The 23,443-nt window shown below is 42.4% G+C and overlaps 1 protein-coding gene across 3 annotated transcripts in view; it reads left to right on the top strand.

Moving 5' to 3' along the window:
- mta2 (metastasis associated 1 family, member 2) overlaps window positions 1-23,443 on the top strand; it is a 38,183-nt gene that overhangs the window by 9,231 nt on the left and 5,509 nt on the right. For all 3 annotated transcript variants that reach the window (XM_084043647.1, XM_084043646.1, XM_084043648.1), the window contains exons 2-15: window positions 812-879; window positions 2,886-2,979; window positions 8,421-8,538; window positions 10,381-10,444; window positions 10,851-10,968; window positions 13,659-13,761; window positions 15,888-15,987; window positions 16,966-17,154; window positions 18,728-18,802; window positions 19,436-19,494; window positions 19,943-20,046; window positions 20,169-20,308; window positions 22,419-22,647; window positions 23,128-23,217. In XM_084043647.1, coding sequence (XP_083899773.1) covers window positions 812-879; window positions 2,886-2,979; window positions 8,421-8,538; window positions 10,381-10,444; window positions 10,851-10,968; window positions 13,659-13,761; window positions 15,888-15,987; window positions 16,966-17,154; window positions 18,728-18,802; window positions 19,436-19,494; window positions 19,943-20,046; window positions 20,169-20,308; window positions 22,419-22,647; window positions 23,128-23,217 — 1,551 coding nt within the window. The remainder of the gene's footprint in view (window positions 1-811; window positions 880-2,885; window positions 2,980-8,420; window positions 8,539-10,380; window positions 10,445-10,850; window positions 10,969-13,658; window positions 13,762-15,887; window positions 15,988-16,965; window positions 17,155-18,727; window positions 18,803-19,435; window positions 19,495-19,942; window positions 20,047-20,168; window positions 20,309-22,418; window positions 22,648-23,127; window positions 23,218-23,443) is intronic.

The following is a 23,443-nucleotide window of genomic DNA, read 5'->3' as shown; positions in this document are numbered from 1 at the left end:
AATCAGTGTGTAGAGGGTCGTCCTCTGGAGACGTTCGATGATGGGACAGCCATAAGTCATAATTCATATTATGCAATGTTTTCTAACAAAACTTGAACTTGGAGACCATATTTTAAATTCTGGTCCCAAGACATTTCTCTAAGCCCCAGTGGTGGCCTAAGGGTACTTTTCTTGTTTTTACTTGTATATTAGCACTCCAATTAACTATCTTGCCTGGTGTTGCATGTGTGAAATAGGCTGAAAGTGTTATTTTTGTGTACGTGTTGAAACAGTGGGGATTTCCTAAGTACTGATATTTCTCTCATTGATGAATGATGATCTCCAAATATAGAGTTCCACACACCTCCATATGTCTCTCCATTGACCTGAATAAAATAATTAAAGATTTAAAAACATTTGACTTTGCCTATGAAATTCTCATAACACACTGCTATGCAAAGTTTCAGTCCAATCTGACCCTGGGTGTGGGCGTGCAGAAAAGACAGACAGATAGCTTCAATTTTACATTTTGGTGGTTGCTCCTACCTTTTTACTGGTGCTACTCTTTGAAGTTGGGTATGCCAGCCAGTGCTACGAAGTAAAGTTAATTTTGAGCCACATGGTGTCACCTGTCATTTAAGTGGTGCCTCCGATCTTCAGGGGCTTATATAATCGTTAGGTTTCGTATGCAGCACACTTCTTAGTTACCAACATTGTTTTGATGGGTTGTGGACACCGCCAGAGTCCCAATTCCACACACGCCACATGGAACAACATAAGATGTCCAAAATTGTGCACTGATATTCATGTGTGTGTCCTCTTTCTCCTCCAGACTACGTGTACTTTGAGAATTCCTCCAGCAACCCTTACCTGATTCGCAGAATAGAAGAACTCAACAAGGTTAGTAATTTGTCCTTGTCACCTAACTTCATGTACTTGCTGACTCTGACTTTCATCATGTAGTTCATATTAACTGTATGTGACCTTGTTTGCAAGTTGCCTTTCTAACACATGGCAGCGGTAATGACAGACCAAGTTGGTACTGTGTTCTAGCAACATGTCCTCTAAAACGCAGCGCTTCTCAGCTGGTTTTGTTTGCGACCCACATCTGACCTCCCTGAAGTCATGACCCAACGTACCAGATAATGGCATTCCCCCGTAACCAAAATGTTCTTTGGGCTATGACCCTGTGAAAATGTCTCGCGACCCGCTTCGGGGTCACGACCCACTGCTTCAGACACTCACTCTACCAGTTAAATAACTGACACGCTCACTCGGCTGCCGTTTGCGTGGTGTGTGACCTGCACTTGGTTAGCAGTGTCTAGGCAAATAACTAGACGGCAGTACAGGAGGCACTTATATAACCCAGCAGCAAGCGGCAGTGGTGTATGACACAGGCTTGTTTCCCAGTCAAAGGATTAAGCTCATTTATATAACACTCTTACAGTGAGCAACCAGGAGGACTCCATCTTCCCCAGTGCTAATGGGTCGCTGAGCAGGCTGAAGGGGTATCGTGAAGCAGCAATAGTAGCACTGCATGATTATGGTGACAATGATCATCCTGATTATTCTGTTAAATATTGTAATGTAATGTTGTAATCACAATTATTAATCATGATTATTGATAATCATGTTTTTTTTGGTGTGGGGGGGGGGATCATGAGTTGGCGTTAACTTATCGGTATCATATCTGTGGTCAAATGTTATACTGACCTGTGTGAAAATCCCCATCTCCTGCTGGATGGAGATGGGCTGTATATTACAGACACTCTCATTTAACAATCCTGGCTGTCTCAGTAGTGAACGTACAGATCATTAAAGATTTCATGGGTAACATCACTTAACTTCCAGAGTTTTGACTGTGACGAAGACACAGGTACCATTGAAACGTTTGTCGTGTTTTACCTAATTAAATATTGAAAAGAAGATGTGTGCTTCAGTGCCTTTCTCTGTGTAATACCAGTAAGTAGTGTTGGGAACCAACAGTTCCTGAGCCGTGTGGCCCATAGGTTGCCTATCCCCTGTTAACATGGCGTGAGCCAGCTTGATGTACAAGTTCACCTACAACAGGATGTTGAGACAGTGGCGTAACAAGCCAACGCTGGGCCCCAATGTGGGATGGTCAACGCACACCTGGCGCAACTGCTGCGACTGAGCAGAGCAGCAGCTCAGTGGAGTCGGCGGAGCCGCTTCCTCCATGTTCTCATTACAGTCTCCACTAGTGCTGTTAGAGGGCCTGCTGGTGCTAGCAGCAGCCGCCAAAATTCTGTCAACTGTCATTCATTGCATCTCTGTATTCAGTATATATTCATTTTATTTTACCTACGGCACGGGTATACCCTAAATGTCTTGTTTGCTGCCTCATGGTAGTTACGGGTTAAGCCTAATTAAACTTTAGAGCGGGTATCGCTTACCAAAAAATAGCCGCTCTACGCTCCCACAACACGGCACAGTGTATAGATGTAGAACGCAACTTGAGTAAAAAAAAAAAAGAATACACAAGGCCAATTGTTGCCCGGCCAGACGGCTTCACCGTGGAGGATTCAAACCCAGGTCTCCATGGTGGTGGGCAGGGACTTTACCCCCTGCGCCACCCGGATGCCCCCTTGCTTTGTCAAGTTGTGCGTCATTTCTCAGGGACCTCACAGTACTCTCCTGCAGTTCAATACAAGCTGTATGAAATCGTGATGAAAAGTCATGAAAGAGTCCTGAGATTCCTAGTTGCCTGTTTAGACAGAGAGAGCAGCCACATTCAGAAACAACAGTTAAAAAACTAAAACTTGTTTAATGTGTACTAAGCCTTTATTCATAGATAGCTAGAATGTTTGTGTTTTGGGGTGAACTTGTTGGAGGATATTATGGCAATAATGGTAATAACGATTCTCTGTTTCTCCCTTTGCCACTAGACGGCCAACGGAAATGTAGAGGCCAAGGTGGTATGTCTCTTCCGGAGGCGAGACATCTCAGGCAACCTCAACACTCTGGCTGACAGTAATGCAAGTAAGTACTGACTTCCCAAGATCTCCCCTTTTTTAATAGATTTAGTTTTGTGCTATTTATGCCATTTATGAGAGAGATGGGGAGTGACACGCAGCAAAGGCCGTCAGGATCGGGACTCGAATGCGCTGTCAGGCTACATTGAGCCTAGTTGCCCGGACCGCTACACCAGCGGTCTGGGCTTCAAGATCTCTCTGTCACTGCTTGATTCCATATCACTACAGATTAATTGACTGCTTGATTCTATATCACTACAGATTCATTATTTTATGTATTGCTCCTTTAATGCAATGTTGTGTGAAGTGCAGGTCCAACATCAGCAAGCCCAGTGTTGGACATTTAACCTTATATAATTCATTGACCGGGGTCCCTCAGGGGTCTGTACTTGTTCCCCTCCCCTTTTCCCTCTATACCGAATCTCGTCGTCGATATGTAAGCTCACACGTTGTGAGCTTGTAGATCTGCCTTTCTTTCCAATTTTTACAGATTGTTCGCCTATTATGACATGGCCAGATTAAGGATGTCTGGGTTCATGCGGTTAATCCTGATTCTGCGAATAGCCCTGCATATAATCTTCAACGATTCTATAGCAGGAGGATTTAAAAAAGTAATGTTCATTTAGAGTTGTTCCCACTAGACTACAACTGCATTCAAAAACGTCAAAAAGTCTCTTCCACACAGAGGAATGTTTGCCGTCAAGCGAGGCACGCCAGTATTCATCTCGGCGGAGATTTACGGCGACGCGCAATTTCAATTTCACAGTGTGGCTGTTTCTTTCTTTTTTTCAAACGGCCAGAGAGCTCCTCTGTCTCTACGGGAAGTCTCGTCGCACGGTGCTCGATTTAGCAGTCTGAGTGTTACCAACGGTCCCTTGAGGGTACACACCTCACATTTCTAGGTGTCAGCCAGATCTTCCCCTTCTGTACACTGCATGTTCCCCCTGTCAGGAAATGCTCTGTCTGGCACATCCCACCAGTTGTGTTGTCGATGAGCCTTCTCTGCCTTGTGTGACCAGGGGGAGGAGGGAGGGGGGGGGGAGTAGTGAGGTGGTGCTAATGACACGTAGACCACTGAGAGGCTTGATCAGATTCACTCATTACCCCCCAGCCACCACCACCACCCCTCCTCGTCTCCCTGAACCCTCCCTCTGGGCTGCAGTGCTCCAGACAAAGACTCACACACACACACACACACACACACACACACACACACACACACACACACACACACACACACACACACACGCGCACACACACCTCAAAATGGATGCATTAAGGCTGCTTGGAATGCTGATGTTTTTCTTTTTTTCTCTCTTTTTTTCCCTCCCCTTTTTCTTTAACTAGCCTGAACGCCCACAAGCTCTTGTATACGATGTGATGCTTTATGCTGGTTAACCACATGAACCCTATAGCATCCATATTCTGGGCATGTCATAATAGGCGAACATTCGGACAAAATAGCAGATCTACTAGCTCGCATTGCAGATCGGTTATTTTCGGCAAAGAGATTTGGTGTAGAGGCAAAGAAAGAGGGGGGGCCAGGTATAGAGCCCTGGGGGACCTTGGTAAAAGTATTTACGGGTTTCAAGTTGTCTGACATGGATGAGTAATAGACCATGGTGTTACCGGCTGCATCCAGATTCTCTCTAGATCTGAATTGCGTTTGCTTGGTTTGGCCGTCGACTTTGCATCGCCTTGTATCGAGCTGTGTAAATTTAGCGATTCGTACACTATAGTCACTCACTTGGTACACCCAGGTAGTTGTCATTCCCTTCAAAGACAGCGTCCAGTCTTTCTAAAAATGTCATAAGTGATGACACAGTGAGGGCAGTCTGTTGGGAGCTGAAGCACAAACTGAAGTCATGTACTCGCATTGCATAGGCAGAGGGGCCCAGAAAAAGAAAGGGAAACTTTTTTTTTTTTAGGATGTTGACCCAAGCCTATAGGGGACTTGTGTATTGCCTATAGGGGTCTTGTGTATTTATAGATCATTGCTGTCGGGCAGAAACCTTGTATCTCCATATTTCAACTTCAATGTTTTCTTCCCGCTTTACTTTGTGTTAGAGTGTTACGCAAAAGCAGTAGCTGATCTACAAGCTCACACTGCTATTTAAAGTGAGAGTGGTTAAGTGTCTATAAATATTGAACCAATGAAAAGTTTTAACAAGAGCTTGTGACTTAATAATAACTGCACTGGATCCATTGGAACACAGGTTTCCTGAAAAGTAATGATTTTGGACATACAAACAAGGTTTCCACCCGACAGCGGCGATGTACAAAACAGCATAGTCACAGCACAATGTCAGCCCGATGAGAGACATGACATTGGTTGTACTGTCTAATAAAGACAGGATCCACACGGGACTGCACATTTAGCCTAGTTGGGCAGAAATGTTCTAAAGTCAACTGTTAATTATCTGAAAGAAGTTGAACGACCTTCAGTTGAGCCAATCATTCATGTTTTAGTTTAAATGTTTATAGGCCGATTCTACAAATGCCTTCTAAATCAGTACTTCTCACACTTTGAAGATTTTCAAAAATGTTCAAAAATAGCAGATGTACAAGCTCGTAGCCTGGCACGAAGTGACGCGCTGTGAGCTTGTATATCTGCTATTTTTGAATAGCCAACACAAAAATCTAAAGTGACACGGATGCTTTCCCGGTGTTAATGGGTTAACGAATCCAAGTTGGGAGAACAGGCGGAAATTCAGCTATAGTGGGGAGAGAGAGAGGCGACCCAGGCAAGCCAAGGGCCACAGAGTCAAACATTGGTGGGGCGAGTCCCTAAAGCGAACACCAGCAATTACACCCCTCCATTTTACACCCACGAGGCCTCTCGGCATTTCGAAGACAGTCAGCCAGCCAGCCAATCAGCCCTGTTCGTTCCCTAACATCTCTCTGCTCCCTGAACGTACGGATGGAATCCTGCCGCCAGGCGACAATGCAGGTGTAGTGTCCCGTCCTCTGCGGGGGTCAACAACGTCACCTACACGGTTGGAGAGTCCTCTAACTGTTGGGAGAAAGAACAGAGTGAGATGAGACGCCAAGAGAAGGACACAGGGAGAGAGAGAGCTCAGAGCAGCTCAGAGAGAAAGTGGGATAGCAAACGACCAACAAACTCTCAAGTGGTTTGGGAGTCCAGTCCAAGCTGTGTCTAGCCACCTCTGGGATCCAGTCTAGCCGCCTGGCGTAGTTTGTTCTTATTAACGCAGACAAACACACTACTGCTTGTAGTGTGTTAACGTTCGAGGACTATTCTCTTCTGCTCTGTGTTGCTTCCTCCTTCTCTGTTGGGTTGTGGCACCCACGTTGCCTCGCATCACACCGTCCTATATATATTATATATATATATATATATACAGTACAATATATATACACACGAGACCAACCCTCCCGTCTGTCTTCTCTCCCACCTCCTCTCCTAGACCCTTGAAGCCAGATACAGGTCTTCTCTCTCGCTTCCCCTCCTGTCTTCTTTCTGTTTCTGTATGTCTCTGTGCTTATCAACCAGCCCCACTGCACTGCTCAGAACAAAAGGCCCTTGATGCGTCCCGCAGGGCCCTGGCACGCAAAGGGTTAATTCCGACTTGCCTTGTGTCTTTGTCAGTGGAAGAAAGTGTGTCTGCGTGTGTGTGCGCACGCGCACAAACGCGTATTAATGCATGTGCGTGTGACTGTAGATTGAGCGAGAGAGTGTGCTGCCTGCGTGCGTGTGTATGTGTGTGTGTGTGTGTGTGACTGTGTGTGTATGTGTGTGTGCGCACTCGCGTCTTGAGTGCCTGCCTGTCTCTCCCTCTGTGTGCTTTTTTTTTCTCTTTAATGTGTGTGTGTATGGGGGGTGCATGATGGGGGGATGGGCGCCTCAGGTTTGGTGCACAGGGTTTCCTACTTTGTCTGGCAGGGACTAGCCGGACAAGAGGAGGGAGGGAGAGGGTGTGTGTGGGGGGAGGGGGGTTGTGGCGGTGGTGGCAGGAGGGGTTAACAGAAAGGGGTGTGGCCTGAGGTCCCGGCCCTCTCTCTCTGTCTCACTGACAGGGTTTCCTGTGGCTGAGTGCAGGGGTGGAGTCCACGGAGATGGAGCGATATAGACCAGCCCCCCCACCCCCTCCTCCTCCCCCACTCCACCTCGCAACAAATTATGCACCCGCCTGAAATTAGGAATGCGCAATCTAGTGGTCGAACACACATACAGCCGCCCTCATTCCTCCATATCTTTTGAGTGGCTGGAGGGTGGGGGGGGGTTGTAGTGGCTCTTTTTATCTGCAGTGGCAATTGTCGTGATGGTTGGTTATTTGCTGTGACTGTTTGATTACATTTATGGGTGTAGCATTTGGGGCATTTAGAAAATGGAGAACATGTCTTCTACAGAGAGAATTCACTAGCAGCTGAAGTTTGTGACGCTGCTTCCCGTGCAACACACTCAGCAACCAACGCTGTGCAATTATATATTAGTGTGATCTTGCATTTGGGCAGCCTGGAATTGTTTCTCAACCAGGGGGTAGGGACCCGAAATTGGGCCACGATGTTGACCCCTTCCTTTGTTGCCTATATATAAAAAATGGCCGATCTACCAGCTCACAAGTGAGCTTGTAGATCGGCTATTTTCGCCGAATGCTCGCCTATTTCCGCTGAATGTTTGCCTAATATTACATGCCCAGAATAGGGACTTTGGGATTGAAATGGTTAATGTATTTCTTCCTGGTTTTATGTGTGAATCGTGCCAGACCAGTTGAGAAGCACTTATTTATGACGTAGGGTTGAGGCTGATGCTCGTGTGTCTGTTTGGTTGATTTATTTCATAAAGTAGGGTTGAGACTGATGCTCGTGTGTCTGTTTGGTTGATTTCTTTCATAAAGTAGGGTTGAGGCTGATGCTCGTGTGTCTGTTTGGTTGATTTATTTCATAAAGTAGGGTTGAGGCTAGGGGTGTGCCGATACACTAATTTCACCAAACGATACGATACGATATTTGGCTCACAACTTCGATACGATTTCGATACGATACGCACTTTTTTATTATGAAAATATATGGGGGAGAAAAAAAGCAAATGCAAACAAATAATTCTGTTTTTACATTATTCAGACATGCAAACTTGTAGCTTTTCAGCTACAATAGCCGTTTTGAATCCAAATAGGGCAATAGTGTGACACCTGACCCGAAAAAAACAACATGTTGTCACCCTTTTCACCTCGGGGCTGTTTGCATGGCTGATTATTATTATTGTAGTAAAAAAAAAAAAAAACTTTTTTTTTCTTTTTTTTTTCAAAACGATATTTTTTCCCCCCAAAACGATACATATCGTCACGAAAACGTATCGCGATATATCGTGGGACGATATATCGGCACACCCCTAGTTGAGGCTGATGCTCGTGTGTCTGTTTGGTTGATTTATTTCATAAAGTAGGGTTGAGGCTGATGCTCGTGTGTCTGTTTGGTTCATTTCAGGAGACTTTGAGGAGGAGTCCAAGCAGCCAGCAGTGTCAGAACAACAGAAACACCAGCTCAAGCACAGAGAACTGTTCCTCTCTCGACAGTTTGAATCTCTACCTGCTACTCACATAAGGTAAGAACAAGTGTTTGGGCCTGTGTAGCCTAAACTGAACCTGGGATCGAATCCAACCAGTGCCTTACCTCCTGTATCTCCCATTCCCCGCCTCAATCCCAGCTTCCTGTGTATCCAAATAAAAATAAAAAAACAGACCCAGTATTGGATCAGCTACTTTTGAATATCTGGGGCTGCAACTATGAATTATTTTCTTAGCGATTATGCTATTGATTACTCTTTTGATTAATCAACATGTGTTTTTGTTTTCTTCTTATATCAATGAAATGACATGAAAAAAGTTAAACTTTTTTTTTCCGACTAAGCTTTGTTGTACAGCGGTGTCAATCTGCCAATCTGCAAGCTCACAACGTGTTGGAACGCATTGTGAGCTTGTATATTGGAATTTTTTGTTACCTTTTGAGGAAACAAAATAGATTACTTAATTTAAATGTATTGTTTCTTTTTAAATAATCAATTAAAATGGATCAGTTCGATTAACTGTTTAACACCAAAGCAACTCATAATTGGTCCAGTCTATGGCCTCTGTCAGCCATGTGTTAAAGCTGGCCCCACAGAGGCCAGGCCGCCACCACGTCTCTGTAACTCCCCACAGAGTAATCACACCCATTTACTCTTGACAGATGGACAGGCTCACTTAAGTTTTGGCTGCACTTTGAGAGACCTTTTCACAATCTGTGTGTTCAAAGACGTAGAAGAGGGGTTCTCAAACCTCTTAATTTCTCAGACCCCCTTAGCTCTCGAGAGTTATAGACCTGTAAGGTCCCTCAGAGAACCCAGAGGGTCCCTGGACCCCACTTTGAGAACCGCTGATGTAGAGCTTGACCTGCCATATATTGGATTCCCTCATTGGCTTAGTGCTGTGTTCTCATAGTGTTCTCATGTGTTTACATAGTTTGTACTTGCGTGTGTGTTGTTAACCACATGAACCCCTATTCTGGGCATGACGACATAGGTGAAAGTTCTGTGAAAATGGGAAAATACCAGATCACAAGCTCACAATGCATCACATGGTGATGCGTTGTGAGCTTGTTGTCTGCTATTTTCAGAAAAGAGATTTGATGTTGTCTGCTATTTTCAGAAAAGAGATTTGGTCTAGAGGGGGAAAAAAACAGGCGACCAAGTATATACCCCTGGGGAACCCTGGTCAATGAAGTATCTGGGGCTTAAGTGGTTAAAGAAATCTTTATTGGTGAATCTTGTTACCATCAAGTTCGGCTAAAGACCTGCATTGTTCCTTGTCCTACCCTCTGTTTTCGGCCTCTCTTCCCTGCACTGTCCAAGTGTGTGTGTGGTTGTGAAATGCTTCATAAAACTCATTTTCTGTACAGTGGGCAGAAAAACAAAAGAAATGAGAAACATAAAATGGTGACATAACTTCTGTTGAACAAAACCCATGACCCCCCCCCCCCCCCCCCCCCCTTGCATGTCCCTTGGGAACCATAATGTTCCCAAACCGGGTTTTTGAGGATATGGGATCATCTTCATTTGCTTTTGCCATACTGATTAGGCTGTTGGGTTTCTGTGAGAACGGCCAGGGCACATGAGATTACAACAAATACTTTGCCAAGGAAAATGCGGGTGGACCTCAAGAGTTGCAAATTTAAGGACTGAGTTAAAGTCAGGCGCAACCAAGTATAAATCAAGGCACAAGTTTTAGCATATGCAAGACTGTATTATCTGATTCTGTGACAAGTTTATGTACCAAATGCCTTGCATGTGCAGTTACATCCCCAAGTTCGGTCTCATAAAGACAGAATCCATGAGGCATAGTTTTTGATAACAAAGAGACCTTGTTGGCCTCTGAATGTGGCTAACTGTCTTTCCTTTGTGTCTCCTCAGGGGGAAATGTAATGTCACCCTCCTCAATGAAACAGATGTCTTGGTTGGCTACCTGGAGAAAGAGGTAAGACATGTCCTGCACCACTTCTCAGCTCTGCACCTCTTGATGCTGCTAAACATTGTAAACGTTGTCTTCCTCTGTGCTTGACTTTGCTTTGAAAAACTGTCTTCTTAAAAAGCGTGTCATTTTACTTTTCTAGCATGAGCTCTCAACTGAATGATATGTCAGATTATTATGTCCTCAGAATGACTAGATTCAGGTTAAATACCGTTAAAGAACCACTTGTTGTAATGACCTAATGCCAATATTGACATTTGACATTGCAAAGTCAAAGTGTATCATGTACTCAAATTTCAGATTTTCATTCAATTAAACTTTTCACTAATGGAGATACAATTTAGAAAAAAATGTTGATCCAGTTGTGCTTTTGGCTGATGTTTTCAATGTGCTGCCGTTTCCCCCTGTCCAGGACTGCTTCTTCTACTCGTTGGTGTTCGACCCCGTACAGAAGACCCTCTTGGCCGACCAGGGCGAAATTCGGGTGGGCTCCAAATACCAGGCCGAGATCCCAGACAAACTAGCCGAAGGTGAGCCCTGAAGATGGGAGGGGTGAACTCTGACCTTTTTCTCAGACCACGCTGTCCATCATGTGTCCCACTTTGAAAGCGCTGCGGCTGTGGTCGAGGTCAAGTCACTTGAACACACAGAGAATCAGAATCAATCTTTATTGTCACATTACAAGTAAGTGGGTGAAATTCTTGGTTGTGCAGGCTCATCATTGCAGTTAAAAGATAGTCATCTCATAGAGCGAGAGGAGAAGCATAAAGTGCATAATATGACTAAACTACATATATAATCTATAATAAAGTGAGTGAGTGCATAAAAGTGTTTACAAGAAATGTCCCTTTTTAAAGCACATTTCACACTTCTGTGCAGTGTCACCAGACTTTAGTTTCTGTTCAGCAGCCGGATTGCTGCGGGGTAGAAACTGTTCAATAATCTGGTGGTACTGCTCGCCAGGCTCCTATACCGTTTGCCTGGCCTGGCCACAGACGCACATATGTGCAAACATACAAGACAAGTCCGCGGCCCTCGCACTAAAAACGGATTATGCATGAGCTCTGAGTCAGTCTCCGTTAGGAGGCTACTGTCAACAGTGTGAATGACAGGTCTTTATTATGGAAAGACGGGTTGAGATGGAGGCCGAGGAGGCTGTCCTAGTACTGGCAGGGAATACTGCTGACAGGGATTAGGTTACAGAGTTCCTTGTGCAGAAGATGGGAGATCTCTGCACTAAAAATGACACGGACAGTACTTTGCATTTTCTCTGTAGGTGAGAATTATCTCCCATCTTGTGTTCTGATAACACCAGAGACACAGCACCAACGCTCCATCTGGCCAGGCGAGGCAGCGCATCCCTGGGAGAGCACTGAAAAAATGACTCATGACCACACAACAACACATGTTGTTTTCCCTTTCCTCAGTGTCTCTGCCCTACATCTCTTCCTTTCTGCTCGTCCCTCTCTCCTGAATCTCTTCCTCTCTCCTGTGGGTCATTTAGCCGTTTCTACACTCTGTCTCTCTCCCTCTCTTAACTCCACTCCCTTCCTCCACTGTCCAGTCCTGAGTTTACATAGTGTTTTTTTACAATCCCATAAAAGCATTTAATGTATTGTTAATAAATAAATAAATTGGGACAAGTGAAAACACGACGGCACCACAAGATGGAACGATAAGAACGGAGTTGTAAAAAATAATAGTGGGTTAATATGCAGCGCTTACCAGCGAGTGCAAGCTTGGTTTTTACAATGCCACTAGCCAGATGTTTAGAAAAGACCCTTGCAAAGTTTAGTCGGTTTAATGGAACTAATCAATTTAATTGATTAAAACAAAATTACATAATAAAATGAGTCATCATAGGTGACAGAATAGCAAAAAGCCGATCTGCAAGCTCAACGCGTCACAATGTCACATTGTAACATGATATGAACTTGTAGATCTGAAATTTGTGCACGATACCGTTGTAGATAACAATGAAGTGCAAAACGGGGTGTACAGTGGTTATAATCAGACAAATCGATGTAGTCGATTGTAAAATAAATCTGAATTTGAATTTATTAACGTTGATTCGTTGAAAACACTTCTTGATTAATCGAACGAGTAATTGATACGCTAATAAGTGACTGCAGCCCTAGAAAGGTTAGTGGTCTATCGGCCAAAGGGGCACAGTGAAGAGGTATAATGTGAGCAGCGTGTGGCGTGCTGTCCTGCAGACAAACCATATTTAACCATGACCCTGCCAAGGTCACTGCGGTGGCTCAACCCAGTTAAGACAACACAATGTATAATTATGATGTCATGGGTTCACTTCTGTCTGAGTCACATCTCATCACAGGTCCTCTCTCCAACGTCTGCCCTCTCTCTCTCTTCACTGCTAGTATCTAATAATGCAGGAATGTAATGCTAATAACAGCTAGGGCTGTCTCAATCATGACTTTATTGTCATACAGATAATTGCAATTCATGATTTTAATTGTGTTTTTGGCGTTGAACATTGGAACATATGAATAAAAATTACATTTGTTTTACTTACTTTGTAAAGAAATTGTGCAGGGCAGATATGTCAAATAACTTGTATATAAACAATGACCAGTAGGGATAATCAAAATAAGTAATGCACTATGGCCAAAACGGGCCATATGTTTACTAGGTATGCTTTCATAAATGTTCATATAATAGTGGAAATGGCAGATCTACAAGCTCAGAATGTATCTTACCACGACATGATGTGAGCATGTAGAGCTATTTACAGAATGCTTGTACATTTTTGGAAATGTATGAACATTTTTCAACAGATTTAATTTATACAGATGAAGGAAGCGTTTCTAACACGATTATGCAAAATAATTGAATTAACTGAAATAATTGCAATCAGTTGATTATGTAATACTTATGTCTGGCTTAATAACAGAAGATTTTCTCTTTGATACTTGATTGTCACTGTGAGGTTCAAGGTTTCTTTATTTACATCTCGGGTATGGGTACATAAGAGTGTACAATATTATTTTGTTCTAGTTGTTAGCGTTTCCCAAACAAATTTTTCATCATAAACCTGATTGTCCGGTTTATGAGCAAATGGGCCAGAAACGGAGCATTGTTTTTCTATCCTCTATTTCTTGGCGCTTCTGTGTGTGTGTGATGACAAGCACTTGAAATGTTCTAAAATATATACATATATATATATATAACAAAATAAAACCTGTTCCTTCTGTCCCAGTTGAGTCAGATACCCGTGTGCAAGAGAAACTGGAGACCAAGGTGTGGGACCCCGACAACCAGCTCAAAGACCCCCAGATCGACCAGTTCCTCGTCGTGGCACGGTAAGCCCCCTCCCCCCTGTTACATCCTCACTGTTGCCCCTGTCACCCCAACATTGTCAGGAGGTCGGGGGATAGTTATCTTCCAGGAGATGTGTGAACTAGGCTTGCAGTTATTGATTTCTTTCTTGGCGATTATTCTGTTGATCACTTTTACAATTAATTGAATAAACTAAGTCGGTTAGTCTCATTAACCACTGCAGCCCTATTTGATACTTTGTACAATATACTTTATACAATGGTGTTGCGCAACACGTTGCAATTGTGAGCTTGTTTATCCTCTATTTTTTCTTTTGTATTTAAAAAAGAAAAAACATAATTATTTAAATCATTTTTTTTGGTTTCAAAATCGATTATTTAATTAAAATCAATTATTATATTTTACTGAATTTAATCAATTAGTTTGATTAACTCTTGCACCCCTATTTCATTAAAATCAATTAATTTTAATGCATTTAATCAATTAGTACGATTAACTCTTGCACCCCTATTTCATTAAAAACAATCATTATATTTTAATGAATTTAATCAATTAGTTCGATTAACTCTTGCACCCCTAGTGTGAACTAGTGCCGCTTGTGCCCCTAACACAAAGCTCTTTCGATATTCCCTACCCCAGATGATCGTCTACGTTAATGGTTCTCAAAGTGTGGTCCGGGGACCCCCTGGGGTCCTTGAGGGGGTTCAAGGGGGTCTCCAGCCAAATGTGTTAATATAGCATAAAAATCGGTTTAACCACTTTAAACCCCTATATATATATATATATATATATATATATATATATACACACACACACACACACACACACACACACACACACACACACACACACACACACACACACACATACATCGGCTATTTGAAAATAGACGATCTACAAGCTTACAACTGCTGGTCTGTGTGACAATTAGTGCCGTGTGCGTACTGTCTCTACGTGACAGTTATTGCCTGCATAGCGTTGTTTCTACGTGACAATTAGTGCCGTGCGTAGCGCTGTGAGGTCCTAATCAACACATTAACGGGTGGTTTACCCCAAGTGTGTTTTTTGGAGGGAACTGAGCCTCAAGAGTGAATCAGTCCTTTGTTGGCTGCATCAAACTAGTGCTCCATCTACTGGCTGAAACTAAACGCTGCATTGTTATTTTACAAGTCAAATGCATAGACATATTACAGACAATTACCTTTTCTTGGCCATTTCTTGCCTGTCACTGTACTGTTTTATGTATGTATTTTTTAAAGGACCTTACTGGCATACCTACAGTACATTAGGGATGGAGCCCGGTATATTGTTAACCGTGTACACATTTTTTTGTATCTGTTCATGGCTGGTTAACAAAAAAAACGAAAATTGACTCATAACGTATTGAAATATTTTACATATGATTATTCCTTGTGCAATACTGAGAAACTGAGCTAAGCTGCACAAAGTGACCGTTGGCATTTCTCTGACTGGATGCACATTACTTAGAAGCAATATGCATCCTTAGAACTAAGCTCTTCTACCAAAGTGCGGTAAGGCTGATGTGCTGTGAAGAAATGTCTATGCTCTTAACTTAGGGCTTGAGAAGCCAGGTGCGAGAAGCCACATACAGTCGTACATAAACATAGATCATTTAGCTGTTAATAGCGTTGATTTTGTGATTGTTGACATTTGCTCCAAAATCAATAAAACCAAACTTACCTGAATAATTGAGTCAATGTTTGCTACAGTAAACATAACTGCGAGGTTATTACATTATAACATTCGTTTGAATCCCATTCGTAAATCAGTCTTTTCTCCAGGGACTATTCTCGGCTAGACATTCATGCTTTACTATGCATTCAAATGCGACAAGAACAACCTTGTCAAAAAACTAACCTTGTCAAAAAACGATAAAAAGATATTTAGCTATCTCAGGCTTACCTATCTCACGCAAGTTTCAAGACTTGGCAAGCAGATTTGTATACTTTTACTGAAATGAATGGAATTCACTGGCTTTCTCGTAAATCAAACAAACAACGGTATGCTTTGGAAAATGGCTTGAGTCATACTCGATGAGCTACACATGCCAGACCACCGGTATGGTCCGAGGAGCATGGAAACCGGAGATGAAGAGTGTTTAGCAAGGTTTTTTTGTTGTGTGTTTCAGAGCTGTGGGGACATTTGCACGGGCTCTGGATTGTAGCAGCTCCATCCGACAGCCCAGCCTCCATATGAGCGCCGCCGCAGCCTCCCGAGACATCACACTGGTAAGACAAACACAGTTAGGGCTGATTAAAGGGATAGTTCACCCCAAAAAATACTTGTTTCTATTGATTAGTCACCCCATGGAGACTTGAATTCATGGATATTTTTTTTGTTGCATTCCTAAGCCAATAATTTGATGACCAGCGGACCGGTAGGCAGCGGTTCCGGTAGGAGACACAAAGGCGACTCTTTGTGTCTCGTAACGGAACCGCTGCTGGTCATCAAATTATTGGATTAGGAATGCGACAAAAACAAAAAAATATCCATGAATTCAAGTCTCCGTGGGGTGACTAATAGATAGAAGAAAAGGCATTTTGGGGGTGAACGATCCCTTTTAATATAGAGTTTGAGAGACATGGAGAGTCCAGTTACTGAACAAACTCACAGAACAATGAGCACAATCAGAGTATAGAGCTATTTAACACAGAAAATAACTTACCCTACCTTTTTAACCTGGTTCTCCACCACCCGCTGCTGAAAAGATCTGTGAAGCCAGACCGTAACGGCGTACTCTCTAAACCATTGGTTCTTAAAGTGGGGCTGGGTTCCAGGGGGTCCCCAGCTAAATGATGGGATAGTTAGGAACCAAATGCTCTCTTATGGGTGTGTAACTCTGAGAGTGTACAAATGGAACCAAATGGACACTAACGGGTCCATTTGGTTCCATTTGTACACTCTCAGAGTTAAATTAACATTGATTTTACAATAGAAATTGGGGTCCCAGAGATAGAAATACCATTAAATGGGGGTCCGTAACCTAATGCATGTCAAACTGGGGGTCCTTGCAATTAAAACGGTTGAGAATCACTGCTAGAGCCTTAAAAATCTTCTCTTATGGGGGTCCCTGGCATATCTTTTCAAATGGGGTTCTGTGGGCTAATATGTGTCAATTTGGGGGTCCTTGACGCGATAAAGTTTGAGAACCACTGCTCTAAACATCGCTTTCTCCCCAACCCTCCCTCCCTCTGACCCTGTCACAGTTCCACGCCATGGACACGTTGCAGAAGAACGGCTACGACCTGGCCAAGGCCATGTCCACGCTGGTTCCCCAGGGAGGACCGGTGCTCTGTCGCGACGAGATGGAGGAGTGGAGCGCCTCCGAGGCCATGCTCTTCGAGGAGGCCCTTGAGAAGTATGGCAAAGACTTCAACGACATCCGCCAGGACTTTGTAAGTCTGCATGTTAATTGTCCTTAAAGGGATGGATAGTTCACCCAAGAAATTACTTTTTTTCGATTAGTCACCCCATGGAGACTTGAATTCATGACAATGTAGTGAATGGGATCCCACCGCAATGAAGCTCAGGTGTGTTCTCATTACCATCGGACCAATCGACAGCAATATGTTATCATAATGTATGGGTGTGTGACCAACAAGCATAATCGTAATTTTCCGATTAAGTAACAAAAATGCATCAAGGCACCACAGTATTAAACTTGGAAGGGCCCGCCCCTCATCGCTTATTGTTTTGTCATCTAAGTCTTAATTTCTTTTGTAACACTTTTGGTGTGTTCACCTTTCAAGATACTTATCTACTAGATTATGATTATCTACACTAGATGTCGGCGGAAAATACTTGTTTCTAATTTTCTGTCAGACATGCTAGAATCATAACGGAACTCCTCAAATAGTTCTGGTCTGGAACTCATCAAATGGTTTAATTGGCATCCTAAATCAATGCATAAACTGCATAGCTAACCATAGCACCAGGGTGGTCCGAAGTGAGTTATGCAACAGCTAAAGTAAAACAGTAAATTATCAAAACATGTTATAGGCATAGTTAAAACACTTATTTTACCATCAATATCTTTGATACGTTAATGACTAATCTAGCTTTGTGCTGCATTAATATAAAAAAATGCTTTGATCCAGGCCAGGGTAACCAAAAGCTAAACTGGCTTGCCCGGGCTAACAGTATTCTTTTGGGCTGCTGAATGCACGTTGTGCCCCACAAACAAACCGTTTGTATATGTTAATGCCACTTGCATCATTTTCAACCAGTAACTTTCTTAACTCTTGTAAAATCAAACGTTTTGGTCTGAGCTACATTAGGGTTGATTACATATGGATTCAATATTGGTAGCGAGTCTGCTGACAATCAAGAGATTCTTTTTTATTTTTTAAAATTTTAAGCATGTCAGTTTCCACAACATGCGGACACCAAAATGTCTTTCTTTACAAGGAACAACTCCTTTAGAAAACAAAAAATACACAGCTGTTTAACTACAGTACTTAAACCCATGCTTAGTTGACTGGAGTCCCCCAAAGCCCTATATCAGTCCCACTACACCAAATATTTTGGCTGAAATTATGCGTCGCACAGAATCAAAACGCAATACAAAAAATGCAAAAAAGCTTGTAGATCTACTACTTCAGCAGAATGTTCATGTGTTTGTTTTCTTAATATTCTGTTTTTCTTAATATGTGACTGAGGTTTGGTAGTGAAACACGCCTGTTGATTCTAAATAAGAATTTCTATAATTTTTGCCACAAGTTATTCATTTTTGCCATATGAATGGACTTGGAGGCTGAAGTGTTCAGTATTTTATTTATTTAGACGGGACAATGCACATTAATGAGCATTCAATACACACGTTAATTCAGTCAGCTGAACATGATCTCATGTAAACATGCCGGATTTAGCTAGAAGCCAATTTCCATCCGCAGTCCCCACATATAAAAAAACACTACAATACCAACATAACAAACTGTTGTGTACCATGTGTGACTTGTTTCTCCGCAGCTCCCCTGGAAGTCTCTAGCCAGTGTGGTCCAGTTCTACTACATGTGGAAGACCACTGACCGCTACATCCAACAGGTAGACTACACAGTCAATACACTACAACAGTAGTTTTTTGTGTCAAGTACCCCCAAATTGATTGATGTATTTGGCCACGGACCCCCGTCTGAAAATGTTTTGTGTTATTTTTCAAACCCTTTCAAGATTTTTCAAAAATGTTCAGAAATAGCAGATGTACAAGCTCGCGGCTCAAAGTGACCTACTGTCAGCATGTATATCTGCTCTATTTGAATAGCCAATGTATAAAATATGGATAAAGGGGTTAAAATGATTGTGACGCTGTATTAAAAAAAATCCTGGTGACCCCACTTTAAGAGCCAATGGACTACACAATGTCAATACAATACAATAATATACAGGGGCTATGGGCAAATGATGAAAATATCCCAAATGTCCCAGAAATCTGAAGAAGGAAAACACATCTTTACTAGATCTTATTGCTAATGAACTTTATAAATATCTTTTTATTTTTCACATTTTATGAAATGACCATAGATTTTCACCAGCCCAAAGACTTTTCTAAGTTCCTAACTGGTTACAACTTCTACAGCTTTTGTCTTAAATATTCTTATAGACAAAATAAAATGTAATATTTGTTGTATTGTCCCCAATTGATTCAGTGTTTGATGCCCACCTCTTTTTGTTTTACAGAAGCGGCTAAAGGCAGCAGAAGCAGACAGCAAGCTGAAACAAGTGTACATCCCCACCTAGTGAGTAATAGTCAGAACTACATCTAGGGCTGGGCGATATGACTTCAAATCAATATCACGATTATTTCAAACTTTTGCATTGATTACGATTAATTTAAAATAAATTGAAGAAGAAAATAGCTGATCTACAAGCGTTGTGAGCTTGTAGATCTGCTATTTTCAAAATATTTGCATGCCAAGAGGTGAATCAGACGATTATAAAAATCGAATACATTTTCTTTGTGTCGATTCATTGATATATTATATAATAATGGAAATACAAATATATATTTAAAAAATCAACCCTGCTTCTTGATAATTTGATTACCCTACATGAGCATGATTAAGTCAGTTATTGGTTCTAAATATCGGTTTTGATATATTTTTGGTTAATAGCCCAGCCCTAACTACACCATTGAGTACCTCCTTAAATTGAACTGCTGTTTAAAAGAAATCTCCCCCCCCCCAGCACCAAACCCAACCCTAATCAGATCATGGCACCCGGTAGCAAGCCTGGCATGAACGGGGCTGCGGCGGGCTTCCAGAAAGGCCTCAGCTGCGAGAGCTGCCACAGTAAGTAATATGCTTCTTTGTTGTGGGACAGTTGGCCATTATCTGTTTGCTTTTTGGCCGTCGGTTTGCATGTCATGTGTTAAGAGGCCACTAACCTCCTGTTTTCCCTGTGTGGACCCTAGCGGCACAGTCTCCTCAGTGGTATGCCTGGGGCCCTCCCAACATGCAGTGCAGACTGTGCGCCTCCTGCTGGATATACTGGAAGAAGTATGGAGGCCTGAAGACCCCCACGCAGCTAGAGGGCGCCGCTAGAGCTGGCTCTGTATGTGTGATTCTTTATAACTGTCTTGTACACATTCCAAGGTTATGTAAAGAAGGAGAGGACGTATACGTCACTTTGTTGGTGCAGCATTTCCAGCTGGCAGATTCATCTCACTGGGAGGCGAACTGGAGCCGAACGTGTGCTGGAATGCATTGAAGTCAATGAGAGCCGGGTGGACAAGCGCATGAATAAACAGTATTTCTGAATCATTGTGATTCAGAAATTCTTATTTGTCAAATAATCCGTTCAGAAAAAGAAAAGACGTATCCATCAGACATTGTTCCTGTTGTCTTGTTTTTCTGTGTACACTATATATTGTTTTTCTGTGTACACTATATATTTTTTTTATTGAGGTATCTAAAAAGCACAGAGGACTTTTCTGACAGTATGGGCTGTTCTCGCCATTATTGACAGCCCGTCAGCCAATTCTCGAGATGCTGACTCATACTGCCCAGCCAGAAACCGTCTCTGTCCTTTTTAAATACCTCAATACAATTATATGATGTGCATAACAAAAAACAAGAGATCAGAAAACATTTGATATGTCTTCTTATCAAATCAAACTTTATTTATAAAGAACAATTACAACAACCAAAGCTGCTGTACATGGTTAAAACAAAACAGAGCATCAACAAATAATATGCATTTACACTTATGCCAATCTAGGAACATAAAAAAGTCTTGTGCCCATCTAGGCACACAAACAAAGTATGCAAATAAGCTCATATGCAATTAAAAGCCAATTAAAAACCCCAATGGACTGGGCAGATCTGATGGGGAGAGCGGCAGGCTGTTCCAGAGCTTGGAGGCCGCAGCTGCAAAAGCCACCATTAAAAGTGGGGGAGAAGAGCAGTGTTGGAAAGTAATGAAAAAAGAAATATAGCTTTTTTTCCAGTAACGAGTAATGTAACAAATTACTAGTTTTGAGTACCATAACAATTTCCCCAAAAGTAACTCATTACTATTTTCAGGAGCCTTGGTGGAAAATGTGATTTGCGTGTCGTTTACTTTCATTCTGTGAAAGTGTTGTTGTTGGTCGTTGTCTACCTAGCTGGGTCTGGGTCTAGAGCGGATACGGAAATGATGCATGCATGCATGTATGTGTGCGTGCAAATTATCGGATATGGAAGGGCAGTTTAGGCTGCAGAAAAGACGGGGAAAAACTGCTAGTGTTGCACATGCAAAGTCAGAATTTTAGGTGAAAGGATGCAACTACTAATTTTGTGGGGTGGAGCGGAAAAGTAAAGTAGTGAGTAGTGTAACAAGTTAATTTTGGCAGGGAGTAACAAGTGAAGTAATATTATTTTCGAAATGAGTAACGAGTGTTATATTACTTTTTTTGAGTAACTGGCCCAACTGTGACTGGGGACACCAGATTTACAAAGCACGGAATTGAGGTGGTGAATAAAATGGGTGAGTGGTCGGAAATACAGGGAACAGCAAAAACATCGATGACTGAAACAAATGACAGCACAAGTTCAACGTGTGGCCCCTTTCATGTGCACATTAACAGATTGAGTGGCAAAGGTTTAAAAATTCCTTGGCAAGGGGATGAGATTTACAGCATATGTGAACATTGAAGACACCACAGTTAAAATTGGTCATATTTGACCATGATCCCAGATAAAAACTCACTAAAGTCAGCCTTTTTACATTTTGGTGGCCGGTATTATAACTGGCCTCAGGTTGAAGCAGCTGACACTGAAGGTTGGATTTGAAAACGGTTGCTAGACCCCTGCCCGTACCAGAGTTCCGGGGGGAGCTAAAAAAGGAGCAATCAGGACTCGTCTAAGCATCTTCTTAAGGGCGCGATCGATGAAAAATATTTTTTATTCACATGCTTGTCCAGCCACCTCTCATTGACTTCCATCGAACTTCTGCCTCCAGTTTGCATCAATGGCGCATGCCAGGCGTAGAACCGTGATACATTCTACCGATCGCCAAATTGCAAAATCAGTTTAGAGCAATTTGCGAGCATGTAAACCTTTTATGCAGCCTGTCATTGATGAAGACATTTTCCAATACGGTTTACTTTGCAGGGGCATCATGCAGAGTAAAGCAGTCTTACAAAATCCCCTTTTAAATCAAACACTTGTCTCTTTTTGTCCAGGAGGCGGGCCCACGTGGCCATATGTCGAGGCAGGAGACCCAGGGCCTGTCTCCGTTCACGCGCAACGAGGGCCGCGCCAAGCTCCTGGCCAAGAACCGGCAGACCTTCATCTTGCAGACCACCAAGCTGACCCGCATCGCCCGCCGCGTGTGTGAGGACATCCTACAGCCGCGTCGCGCTGCCCGGCGGCCGTACGCCTCCATCAACGCCAACGCAGTCAAGGCCGAGTGTGAGTACACCTCATCACTCACCAGGAAAAACGCATTCCTATTCTGCATGCAAAATCTGTGTTAATTTCGTAGACTAAAACTATGACAAAGTGTTCGTCGACTACCTTTTTCCACTGACGAAAACTAAATGAAAGCGAAATAAATAAATAAAAATGATGACAAACGAAAAATAAATTGACATTTTCGTCAAAAAATAAAAACTAATGGACAAGAGTTCCATTAGAACCAAGACAATTCAATTTATGCTCGGCTGTGCTATGTGCTCCGAAAATAGCTGATCTACAAGCTCACGACACTTTTTATTCAAAAGATGACTTTATGACTAAAACTAAATCAAAATTTGCTATAAAAATTAACACTTGTTTTAAATGACCACTCACTCACTTAAGTTGTCCTGACCCCCGACAATGTTTTATTATTACCAAGGTATTTTATTGTGCTCTTGTTTGAACATTTTCTTCTACATTCTTCCACCTCAGGTATAATCAGGCTGCCTAAAGCCACTAAGGCTCCTATGAAGAACAAGGTGATCCCTCGGCCATCACTGGCCACCATAGTGAAGAATCTAGGTAAGAATGAGCAGCCAACACCATGGTTTGCACAGTTAATGAGATGTGTTGGTAACACTTTACTTAAAGGTCAGGTCTATAATGCATTATAATCACATTAATAATGCATTAAAATGCACTGATAAGGCTTCATAACACAAGTTATACATTTTTATAATTATGCATAACAACTTCATGAAATATTATACGTGCTGGTCATAATGCATTATAAGTTCAGCGGAACAGC

This window comes from Gymnoscopelus microlampas (assembly GCF_963454915.1).
Source record: "Gymnoscopelus microlampas genome assembly, chromosome: 19".
In the NCBI taxonomy this organism is placed as follows: domain Eukaryota; kingdom Metazoa; phylum Chordata; class Actinopteri; order Myctophiformes; family Myctophidae; genus Gymnoscopelus; species Gymnoscopelus microlampas.
Note: the sequence above shows the minus strand (reverse complement) of the source record. Positions and strands in the feature narration are given on the sequence as shown.